The sequence below is a fragment of the Bufo bufo genome, chromosome 2 (assembly GCF_905171765.1).
Source record: "Bufo bufo chromosome 2, aBufBuf1.1, whole genome shotgun sequence".
Classification (NCBI taxonomy): Eukaryota; Metazoa; Chordata; class Amphibia; order Anura; family Bufonidae; genus Bufo; species Bufo bufo.
This window is the reverse complement of record NC_053390.1, coordinates 792869492-792882524: the sequence shown is the minus strand read 5'-3', so window position 1 is coordinate 792882524 and position 13033 is coordinate 792869492. Positions and strand designations below refer to the sequence as shown.

Below are 13033 nucleotides of genomic sequence, written 5' to 3'. Positions count from 1 at the left end.
ACTAGCTTGCTGACATTAGAGAACGGTATTAGTGACAATTAACCACATTTTGTTTCGAGCCTGCTCCAGGCAGCCAGACTCACTGCTAAGCAATGGTATTTTCGAAACCACATGTGGCCGGAGAAGGTTTATTCTGCTACATTGAGGCAAAGACAAAATAAAACAAAACCTCGGAGATCCGCGCCTAATAAAAGCAAACTGTTTGTTTGTCCTTTAAGACCTTAATGAGACACCTACAACAAAGCCTTATTTGCTGGCAGCGTACGTCGCTACTTGGCAGATGTTGTGTTATCAGAAAGCTGTAGAGCACTAGTAGTCAGTAGATCTGCCTGACATCTGTTTCTCATTCTCCTTTTCTGGTTTTAATCAGTTGCATCCATTTTTTATCAACTTTTTTTTCTTTTTCTCTTCCGTCTACAGATCCGAAGCCTCCCATTGCACCTGTGAGCATGTCGCCCAGCAGTCTTCCGTGGCCTGTGATTATCGGGGTTCCAGCCGGGGCAGTTTTCATATTCGGAACTATTGTCTTATGGCTTTGCCAAACCAAGAAGAATCTATGTTCTCCTCCGAGCGCGGCCGTCGTTCACAGACCGCAGCCAAGGGTCTGTATACCACAAATGGTAGACAAAGAATGCATCTCCTCCATAAACTATGAGGAGTACGTTGCTCAACAGCAACATTTACTTCCCCAAGGACCTATTTTGGCCAATGGAATGGCGTCAAAAATGTACCCAAAGATTTACACGGACATCCATACCCATACGCACTCTCATGTCGAAGGCAAAGTTCATCAGCATCAACATATTCACTATCAGTGTTAAATGCTAGAGAAAAATAACTTTTTTATTCTGCGGTACCTCACAAAAAGTCTGCCTGGTTTCGCCTTCACTGCCAGTAGACATGAATATGTTATAATTAATGGATTCATGAAGGATGATAGAATCTCCCTGTAATTGGGGACATTGTTGCTGTTTTTTTTTTTTTTTTTTTTTGTATTTTTATCAGAAGCACTGTGCTCCACCAACAAGGGGGTCACTTCTCATTTAGTGCTGTAACCCGCCCAAGGGTCACTCAAGCTAGCTAGTTCAGTTCACATTTGTGCCTTTTTGGTTGGCCAAGCTGAAGGTACTGGTCAAGGTTTGGACTTCCGAAAGGACCACTGAAGTATGAAAAGTCAACCATTGGACAAACCTGCATGAAGGCAGTATTTCTTAGCATTTGAGTTATGCTAGCATGTTCATCAGTGGAGAATAGTTTCTTCTTGAGTGATTTAATATTCCACAAAGAGCCTGTTTCTGTTTACCCTGAAAGACCCTCTTAGTCAAGTCAGACCATGTTCTCTACACCTTGTGTCTTCTTGATGGACACCATAGTTACCATAGAAGTTCAAGCACCCTCTTAGTCAAGCCACACCAGGTTCCCTACGCCTTGTGTCTTCCTGATGGACACCAGCGTTACCACAGAAGATCAAGCACCCTATTAGTCAAGTCACGCCAGGCTCCCTATGCCTTGTGTCTTCTTCTCACCATTGTTACCATAAAAGAGTAGAAGATGGAAAGACCTGTAGTATCAGTTCCCTAAATCGAACAGTTTAGAATAAAATATGCATTAAACTCAAGTACTTTCGAGAAAAGCAATATGTTAAAGTTAATAAAAGCAATAACATTTCACCGTCTGAGAAAGATGCCTTATAATCATTGCTATAATGAGTACAGACTTTATAAAGCAACTTCGTGACTATAGAAAATGTGTAATTCTATATAGATTTTAAACTAAAGCCATGTATATTTAATTTATTTTGTTAAACAGAAAAAAATGTCTATGTAAAATATTATTTTCGACAAAATGTTAATTTTTATTTTTTTTGTATGCCTATTCTTCATGTGACTCCTAAATGTTCCTTATGTAGCAATATAAAATGACTATTTAAAGAGTATGGTACACGGCAGGGGGCACTTAAGTTTTTAAAATTGCAAAGAAACTTGTTAGCCGCCAGATCCCTTACACTGCCTTTATTGTTATTGTTTTATAGTCCACGAAGTCGGAGTTATGTTTTTGTAGACTTTGCAAAATTATGTAATTGCAGTGCTCCCGTTGACAATCTTGTACAGAATATCCCCTCATTCCTAAGATTAAAGCTTTATAACACATTTGGTTAAATGTACAGTTTTTGGTTATGTGCGTGCCAGTTCTCCTGCAGGCATTTTTAGGATCTTAGTCGAATTGAGTTTGAAAATTTACAATTTGAAAGAAATTTTTTGTAATTTATAGAATAAAACAATTGTCATGGTAGTATCACAGACTCATTCAGTAAGATATATAGGGAAATATTTTTTTTCGGATTTACAATGGTGCCACCTAGTGGCAAAAATATCATAAAATATAAAGAAAAATATATATTTTTAATCTTCAAAGGGTTTCTCTGGGATTTACATATTGATGACCTATACTCAGAATAGGTTATCAATATGAGATCGGCGGGGGTCCGACACCTGGCATCCCTGCCAATCAGCTGTTTGAGGAGGCAGCGGCGGCTATGCTTGGTATTGCAGCTCAGCCCCATTCACTTAAATAGGGCTGAGCTGTGCCTATGCCATGTGACTGATGAACGTGATATCACATGACCTAGGAAGAGGCCTAAGCGCTTACGGAAAGCCACAGCCTTTTCATACAGCATATTTTCGGAGGTCCGAGGAAGTTGAACCCCACCGATCACTTATTGATGACCTATCATTAATATGTAAATCTTGAAGAACCCTTTTAAGGAAGCCAGATTTACTCAGCAATTAGCAATTTTATCTATTCAGTTTAGTTTCCCTGCAGTGCCTCCACAGGGTAAATAAAGCATTACATGGTGCTCATTGAAATCAGTTTGTTCGGTCCTCCACAGTGGGAAACACTCCCCTAGCAGGATGTTTGACAATGGGTTTTGTAAACCGAAATTTTTAAAAAAAATCTGAAAATGTTAATGGTATGATTTGTAAATGATGCAGATGCCTTGGCCATACCTTGTATATATCACATGCCTTATGCTGGTCCTCTCTATTTCAAAGAAATTACTGTTTTAGGCCTTATTCACATGTCAGTGAAGCATGGACGCGTGCTGTCTGTGTTCTCCATGAACAGCACACGTACCCGTTGATCCTAATGTGTGTTCACACATCCACAAATTTCCATTCAGTGGGTCCATGGTTGCTTCACAGAAGCATGTCCTATTTTTGTCCGTTTATGGATTCCTTATGTTCCTTTTGGTCTATGGGTCCATGAAAAAACACAGACCCAACACAGATGGCATCAGTGTTTGGTCCGTCTTTCATGCATTGTCACTCGGAAGTGCTCTTGAAATTCATTTTCAACTGAGCAGTGTCCGTTGAATACGTATGACACATGAGACTAAAAAATGGACACAAGGGTTAAAAACGCTAGATCCTTCATGGATGAACCACTGACCACCTTGTCATGGATGGACATGTGAATGGGGCCTTAGATGTGTCACAATGGCAGCACAAGGATGGAAATGTAAAGCTTACAAGCTTTCACCTCTCTCATCTAATACAAAAAAAAATTCATTTTTGTAATAGTAGTACACATAATTCCCAATCACTTTCTAATGCTGAATATGTAGTCATGCGCTATACCACTGTTACTTCGCCACATTAGTTTTTATACTGGTCAAGAACTAACCCAACCCATCCTAGAGAGTTCCACACCTACACACAGTCAAGCAGCCATTTTGTTAGGCTAGAAAATCTAAAAATAAATAAAATTAAATAGAATATAATGTATATTATAGTGTACTACAAAATTATTGACTTGTAATTACACAAAAATGGCCTAGTTTATCAAACCTAGTCTTTGTTGTCCATAAAAACCTAGAGAGCAGCTTTCATTTTTCTGAAAATTTTAAGGAATGAAAGCTGAGCTCTGATTGGATGCATACAGTTTTACTATTATATCATTTTGTTGTATGGTGTGTGTTTTTTTTAAACCCAGGCCTGAGACTATGTTGGTTTTCCACATGTCTAGGCCAACTTGTCTTCAAAATGTCTCCTTCAACTGTAGGCAGTCGAAACAAACTTTATTTGTTCTCACCTCATTGTGGACATTAGGGTTACCAAAAACACATTATACAATTGGTCCATTGAAGTGCAGCTATGGACCTCTATGTGAGGTGACTCAATTTAGTTAGAAAAACCTACATGTTTATTATCACAGGGTGGTAAACCCAAAATATTCAAGCCATGAATGAGCAGGCCAAAAATGATAACTTCCTCCATCCAGACTACCCAATCCAAAAAGTTAATTAATGCAAACATTTTGCTATGTTTTTGTCCAAATATATCAAAATTTTTAAGGTAGGTCTTTAAGATCTGTGGCCAGCTTCAATTAGAAGTGCCCTGCGTGTTCATAATCGATAGGTTAGTCGAGTCCAAACCATTACTACGGTTTAGTCTACCTGCTTCATTTACAAAACATATGGAAATCTTCATCTAATTTTGTTAGGTGTGTTTGTACAGTTAAAAATAATAATCCCAACTTCTGGGCAAAATATCTTTTTTATAAGATTTTATTTTTTGGTTTTTGTAAATGTTCCTGTTGTATCTAATGAAGCTCAATGCCTGATAATCTCTGTAATATCTCCTCCCTTTATGTTTAGTTTTATTGTTATTATTATTATTTTTCATCTAGACATGTAAAAGTGTATATTATACATTTTTGTATAGTAAGATGTGTATAAAATATGCCATATGTAGCTTTCATAAAATCTGCTTATGGTTCAGAACCTAATGTTTTCTTCTTGTTTTTATTTCTATTTCAATGTTGTCGATGAGGGGGTCAATTTGCCTTACCCGAGAGTCCAGTCTACATACCATTGACTAGGCCAATCATCAAGCTTGGCAGTTTGATTTGCACTGTGTATAGTAATGTTAGGTGGATTGTGAACCAGTATATTTTCTGATTATCTTTTGCAGTGCACCCATTTTTCATCTTCTTCATGCCAACATTTTGCTCTACTGATATGAAGCCCGATTAGGTGGCTTTTTTTTTATTTTATGGAACTCACGTATGGCACATACATTTACTTCTACATTATGCAAAACAGAATCCGATAGATTAAAGTGGATGTCTAGTAACCTTGCTCCCCCATCTGATGTTTATTGTAAGATATTGTTAGGATCCCCTAATTGTCTATTTATGGTGGGAACCCTGCAACGGAAAACAAGGCAAGTCAGGGTGTCCACCATAATCACTAGATGTTCTTCACAGACAAACTCTACTCACTGCCCTGGCAATCATCTGACCATCACTGGTCTAACTCTCAAGATCCCTGGCAAAGGCTTTTCAGACAGTGCGGCTGGTTACTACTTTCCTTTTCTAGAATTACATGGTGGCCATTCAGATGAATGGTCATTAATTTAATACATAGATAGCTCAAGCAGGAGCTTCTGATTGTCAAGGGCTCTCCACTCTAGCTGATTGGGAAACTCCTATCTATGCTACTTCAATGTCACGAGTTACACTGATTTAGTGGATCTTGACTAGTAAAGAGGGTCATGAGATTTCTTCAAAGTTAGACCAGTATTCCCAACCTTTATATAATGAGAGATATCCTTAAAACAATATTTTTCTACTGAAGAAACTCCTAGAGCTACCCCATGCCTACTGCAAAAATAACTGCTAACAGGAGACTCCTGATCAATTTCCAATAAAGACTACTGAACCATATTTGTTGGGAAACAGTGAGTTAAATATACCCTAAAAGGTCAGTTGACCCAAGGTAGGCAACCCAATGAATACATGTGGTTCAAAATGAATAAGAATTTGTAAAAAGCCACGCCATGATGGAAATGGGCCAAACCACTGTGTTAACTTGTCCATCTAAATGTAATCTTTATTGTGGGGAATTTATGTAAAAAAGAGCAGGATGAAGATTTATCATTTTTATCATAAATAATTTTTCATAAGAACAAGCTGTGATGGCAACCTTGCTCCTGGAACATGAATCGCATCCACCCACTGAATGCATGATTGATCTACAAGTTTACAAGTGTCATCTTTTCATCATCTGAATACAATACAGCAAAGACTATAATAAAAAATGTCATTCAAAATGACACGATAATCACATACTAGGAAGCCTATAATTAAAGTGTAAGTTCTTTAACATTAAACATTTTAAAAGTATTGTTTCACGGTAGACATTGATATCATAACCTTAGATGTCATCAATGTCTGATCGGTAGGGTCCGACCTCTTAGACCCCTGCCAGTCAGTAGAACAAAGGGGCAGCAACACATTGCTCAACTTTTTTGAAAGTTCACATATGTGATGCTTCCCTCTCTCGGTGGGCAGGGCCACTGGAATACTCAGTCTTCTCATAGCGCACATCTGTCATGAGGTCATGTCCCAAGGGTACAGATGCCAGTGTAGCTGTCTGCATGCTCTCTGGCATTTAAAGGACAAGAATTTGGCCTAATAGTTCCCCATCCAATGGTGGCCTTCCCTGGGAAGGTGCCTGAGCAATAAGGTCCTAGCTTGTTTAGTCCTACGCTACAGTATAGTCCCGACCTCCTGTTCCCAGCTGCCTGTTTATTGCATTGTCTCTGCTTTCCCTGTCCTGACTTCTGTATCGATCCTGTGCAGCCTGCCCTGACCTTCTGCTTGTTTACCTGATTGAACAAACTCTGCCTGACCTTGGCTTGTCCCCTGACCTTGCTCTCGACTGTCCCTTGGTGCTACACACATTGTCATTCAACCCACATGGGTCAACTATTATGTTACTTTAGAGGTAATGATCTGGTAGTTCCCCTGCTGGGGAGTCCAAATTCTGACACAGTGGTTAAATGGTGAAAGGGGAGGGGCATTTAAGCAACGCCCTGAGGAGTAACCCTAGGTCAGATCTGTTTAGTGGCACTATTGGGCCAACTATGTGGCCTTCGGCTCTTGATCCTAGTCATTTAACCCTTTAAGCATATAATGTGCTAGCATGGCTTATCTAAAAATAATTTGCTAGTAATTTACACAAAAGCTACCAGAAGCTGGACGTTCTCTTCAGATGTTTTTACTCTATTTGCAAGCAACGGATATTTCATTCCTTCTCACCTGGCTATATACTGACTGTAGACAATCTCTTACGATCCGCTGGTTCTCAGTCTTTTGACCCAACATATCAGACTATTTGGTCCATAGATGTTGGCCTGGGGACACCTGATTGAATGAGCTTGTCCATAAAATATTGGTTAATTTATAAACTCAAAAACATGTCCATGTTCTTTATCACAAAATTCATCAGGTCACAAAACTTAAAGTTTTCCAAGATTCTGATATCGATGACGTATCCGAAGGATAGGCACCACCACATTAAGAAACGGTATTTACCCTCTTTTCCGTTGTGCTGCTACACTTTGTTTTTTCACATACTAAGGATACCCCATCAATATCAGATCGGTGGGAGTCCGACATCTGGGACCCCGGATGAACTTCTGTTTAAAGAGGCTGTGGCACTCTCCTGAGTACTGCGGCCTCCTCTCAGTTTACTAAGCACAGTGCTGTCTATTGGATTGTGGCTGTGCTTGGTACTGCAGCCCACCTCAATTCACTCGAATGGGACTGAGCTGCGTCTAGGCCACATGACAGGTGAATGTGACATCACTGGACTAGGAAGATGACCAGAGCACCACCACTTATTCAAACAGCTGGTCGTTGGAGATGCTGGCAGTTGGACCCCCACGATCTGATATTGATGATCTATCCTGAGGATAGGTCTCTAGTATCAAAATATCGGACAACCCCTTCATGACTGCCATACGGCTACATACGTGCTATCTGCACATACCCCGTGCAGCTAGCACGTATATAAACGTGATGGCACCTCTTTAATCCAAGCGCTGCAAAGCTTCTGCCCCTGCACTGCCGCTGTCACGGACAGCATACAGTGCAGTAATGCCAGCAGGGGACCAATCAGAGTGGTCCCTTGCTGACGATCGCGGCAGTGTTAAAATGCCGGTTTCATGCTCTGATCTATACTCTGCAGATCAGAGCCTGAAATCAGGCATTAGCTGATCTATCTGTGCCCCCTGATGTGTCCTCTTCCCCGATTTGTGCCCACTGATGTGTGCCCTAATACCTCCTGCCTGCCCAGTCTGTACCCTGTGCACAATCTCTGCGCAGTACCATTAATTTTGCCGGCCGTGCTCTGCATGCGCCGGCCCGTCTCCAACTGTGCCGCCTGTGTCCCTAACTGTGCTGGTCTGTGCTCCCTGCCCCCATATGAGTCCCCTACCCCCATCTGTCACCCCTGTTGCGGTCCTCCTGAATGTGAAGGCGGCGGCTCAGGAACGGAGCCACTGCCATCAGCAGCGAGTGTCAGCTGACAAACTGTTATAACCCCTTAGATGCCGCAGCAGTGGCATCCATGGGGTTAATAGAGGGAGGGGCTCCCTCTCAACCATTGGGCTGCCGCGCTGCGATGGCAGCGCCCCAATGGTTGTCATGGCAACCGGACACCTTGCAAAGGTGTCCTGTGTTGCCATCTACCAGGAAACCAGAAGCATTGCAAAGTACAGTACAGCTATCAGCCCCACTGGATCTTCAAGATCCAAGTGGGACCTAATGAAAAAAAAAAAAGTGTGAAAATAAAAAAATAAATGTAAAAAAATAAAAATGTAAATGAAAAAGAAAATAAATAGCCTTTTCACATATCTACTCATTTATAAGAGATAAAAAAATTAAAATAAACTACTCATGATTGGTATTGCTGCGTCCATAATGAAGTGATCTATATGGTACTAATTCCGCATGGTAAATGCTGTAAAAATAAAAAAAACTATGGTGGAATTGCAGTTTTTTGTTTTTTTTGCCTCACCTCCCAAAAAAATTAATAAAAAGTGATCAAAGTCATATGCATATAAAAAATGATATCAATAAAAACTACAGGCCATCCCGCAAAAAATAAGCCCTCATATAACTATGTTGACAGAAGAATAAAAAAAAATATGGGTCTTAGATTTTGGTGATGCAAAAAAATAAATGTTTAATAAAAAGTGATTTTATGATATAAAAGTAATAGAACATGAAAAAGCAATACAAATTTCGTGTTGCTATAACCGTATCAACCCACAGAATAAAATTATCTTATCAAATATACCACACTCAGAACCCCATAAAAAACAGACAGAAATGCAATTTTTGCCTGCTTCACCTCCTAAAAAATTGAATAAAAAGCGCTCAAAAAATCATATAGAATTGTATCAGTAAAAATTACAGCCTGTCCTGCAAAAAAACAAGCTCTCACACAGTTACATTGATAGAAAAATCTAAAAGTTATGGATCTTCGATTTGGTGATGCAAAAAAAATATTTTTTTTTATAAAAAGTGATTTTATGATATAAAAGTGGTAGAACATAAATGAAACAATATAAATTTGGTATTGCCTTAACCATATCCCCCACAGAATAAAATAATCTTATCAAATATACCACATGGAGAACCTCATAAAAAATGTAAATTAAAAAATACTGGCAGAACTGCAATATTAGCCCTCTTCACCTCACAAAAAATTAAATAAAAAGCGATCAAAAAGTCATATGTACCCAAAAATGGTACCATTAAAAACTACAGCCCACCCCACAAAAAATGTGCCCCCACACAGCTCAATCATCCAAAAAATAAAAAAGATATGGCCCTTAAAATCTATTTCAGCAAATTCCACGTTAGAAAATGCAGATGCCGCTCCTTTCCTTTTGAATTCTGAGGTTTGCCCATACAGCAGTTTACGACCACGTATGGGGTGTTTCCGTATTCAGGAGAAAATGAATAACACATTATGGGTGCATTTTCTCCTGTTATCCCTTGTTGAAGTGAAAAATTTGGGCTTAAGCGACTTTTTCTTGTAAAAAATATAACTTTTAATTTTCACAGCCATGTGTTTCTAAATATTATGAAACACCTGTGACGTCACAGTGGTCAGTAAACCTCTCAAATTATTTGAGGGGTGTAGTTTCCAAAATGGAGTCACTTTAAGGGGGCTTTTTTTCTGTAAGGGTGCCTTAGTGTGCCTTGAAATATGACACGACACCCAAAAGCCATTCCAGCAAAATCTGCTCTCCAAAAACCATATGTTGCTCCTTTCCTTTTGTCCCCTGCCGTGTGCCCATACAGCATTTTACGAAAATAAATGGGGTGTTTTTGTAAACTGCAGAATCGGGATAATAGATATTAAGGTTTGTTTTGCTGTTAACCCTTGCTGTGTTATAGGAAAAAATTGATTAAAATAAAAAATCTGCACAAAAACTGAAAATTTTAGATTTTACCTCCATATTCCTTTAATTCTTGTGGAACACCTAAAGGGTTAACATAGTTTGTGAAACCAGTTTAGAGTAATTTGAGGGGTGTAGTTTCTAAAATTGGGTCATTTATGGGTGGTTTCCGTTATGTAAGGACCTCAAAGTGACTTCAGAACTGAACTAGTCCTTGAAAAAGTCAGTTTTGAAAATTTTATAGAAAACTAGAAAAATTGCTTCTTAAATTCTAAGCCTTCTAGCGTCCTAAAAAAATAAAATAAATTTTTTAAAATGATGCCAATATAAAGTAGACATATAGGGAATCTTAAGTAAAAACTATCTAATGAGGTATCACTATCTGCCTTTAATGTGTAGAAATTCAGATTTCGAAAAAAAAAAATTTTCCCAAATTTTTTATTTTTTAATGATCTAACGGTAAAAGTTATCGACCCAAATTTACCCCTAACATCAAGTACGAGATGTCACGAGAAAACATTCTCAGAATGGCGTGGAAAAATAAAAGCGTTCTAAAGTTATTACCACATAAAGTGACACGTCAGATTTGCAAAATTAAGCCTGGTCACAAAGGTCAAAAATGGCTTGGTCTTGAAAGGGTTAAAGAAGCACTCCGGGAAAAATGTAATTTGGACCATATTTAGTGAACATCTGGTGGTTAGATTTGCAGTTACCGTATTTTTCGCCCCATAATTCGCATAAAGTGGGGGGAAAATGGGTGAAATTCCTTTATGGAAGAGCGCATTAGTACCGGAGAACCAGGAAGCGGTGAAGGCTTTGTACTCACCGCTTCCTTGTCCTCGGCTGTACAGGGCTGCGTACAGCGTGAGTGCGCATTGTGACCTCACGCTGTGCGCGCCAGTTCACAGCACAGCCGGCAGCACAAGGAAGAAAATTGCGCTGGAGGAGAGGAGCGGGGGCGTCCGGAGCGGGAAAGTTAAGTGCTCTTTTATTTTATTACATATGAGTCTGATGGGGGCAAATATAAGGATACTGGTGGCTGATATAACGCTGCTGGGGGGTAATAAAACACTGCTGGGGGCATGGTGACAGGCATTGGTGGCTAATATAAAAGCTGCAATGGGGGCTGATACGAGGCTGCTTGGGGCTGGCGACAGGCAATGGGGGCTGATATGAGGCTGCTGGGGGCTAATGAGAGGTAATGGGGGCTAATGAGAGGTAATGGGGGCTGAAGAGGCTGAATAGAGGCTGCTAGGGGCTAATGAGAGGCATGGGGCTCTTATCTGAGGTCTGATTGGGGGTCATTCAAATTGGGAGTCTGATCTGAGGTCTTATTAACATTGGGGGTCTTATTGGGGCTGTCAACTGAGGTCTGATTAACATTGGGGTCTGATTGGTGGTCTGACCAGGGGTCTAATGAAAAAAAAATATTTTTCTTATTGTCCTCCCCCTAAAACCTAGGTGCTTCTTATGAGCCGGTGCGTCTTATAGGGCGAAAAATACTAGTTTTCTTATCAGTGTTTTCACGGTGGAATGGAAGTTAGACTCTCTGTGCACTAATGTTCACGACTGGCAGTAATGTCGGTCGCGGACATTTAACCTTTCAGATGCCGAAGTCAAACGTGACCACAGTATTTGGATGCGCTAAAACCCAGAAGCACGTGCTTCCAAGTGTGCTCTGGCTCCCCCAGGCGGAATTAAGGCCAGCCGGATTCATTGTGCAAGAGCTGCCGCACATTAGTTCCTATGGAGCGTCTGAGCTCCACAGGAACATATGGGGTCATTCCTCCAACTCGTGTAAAGGAAATCTGGCTTTGTTGCCCATAACAGCCAATCAGCTTCCACCTTTCATTTGTGACAGCTCCTTTGGAAAATGAAAGGTGGAATCTGGTTGTTATGCGCAACTAAGCCAGTTCTACTCTACACCAGTTTGATAAATGACCCCAATAGTGTATTTGTCATACACTCCAATTCTAATGCGTTGGAGTGTATGAGAGAAGCAATCTATGATTGCTTTTTATAGTTCCCCATGGGAACTATAAAAAAGTGTAAAAAAATAAATAAATGTTTTCAAAAATTAAAAAAATATAAAAATTCAAACAGCCCCTTTTCCCAAAATGTAAATAAAAATATGTAAACAATAAAATAATACACATCATGCTTATGGTGTCGTGTGAAAACGCTCGTACTATAAAATTATAAAAATATTTTTCCCATACGATGAAACAGAAAAAAAAGTCGAAATGGCTGATATGCTGTTTGGTCGCTTCACCTCCCACAAAAAAATGTAATAAAAATTGATGAAAAAGTCATACACACCCCAAAATTGTATCATTAAAAAGTACAGATCGCCCACCCCCAAAAAAAAAGAGCCCCCGCACAGCTCCGTGCACATTACTACAAAAGGTTATAGGGGTCTGAATATGGCGATGAAAATAATTTAAAAACATTTTTCAGTATTAATACACAAGAAAAAAGTATACATATGTGGTATTGCCGTAATCATACTGACCTGGAGAATAAAAGTAACAGATCAGTTTTACCGCGTAGTAAATGGTGTGAAAAAAACTGTGGCGGAATGTTTTTCTTTTTTTCTTTATGATTCGACCCCATTTGGAATTTTTCTCCCGCTTCCCACCACATTTTATGCAATCATAAATGGTGCCATCAGAAAGTACATTTTGTCCTGCAAAAAAACAGCCCTCATATGGCTATGTGAATGAATAAATAAAAAAGTTTTGGCTTTGGGAGGGCTGGGAGTAAAAAACAAAAAC

General features: G+C 39.6%; 1 protein-coding gene across 1 annotated transcript in view; it reads left to right on the top strand.

Annotated features, from left to right (window-relative positions):
- The window catches only part of FGFRL1 (fibroblast growth factor receptor like 1), a 147049-nt gene extending 144552 nt beyond the window's left edge, over positions 1 to 2497 (top strand). Inside the window, exon 7 of the mRNA XM_040419248.1 lies at positions 421 to 2497. Within this exon, the coding sequence (XP_040275182.1) occupies positions 421 to 821 (401 nt within the window). The 3' untranslated portion in view covers positions 822 to 2497. The remainder of the gene's footprint in view (positions 1 to 420) is intronic.
- The last annotated feature ends 10536 nt before the right edge of the window (positions 2498 to 13033 follow it).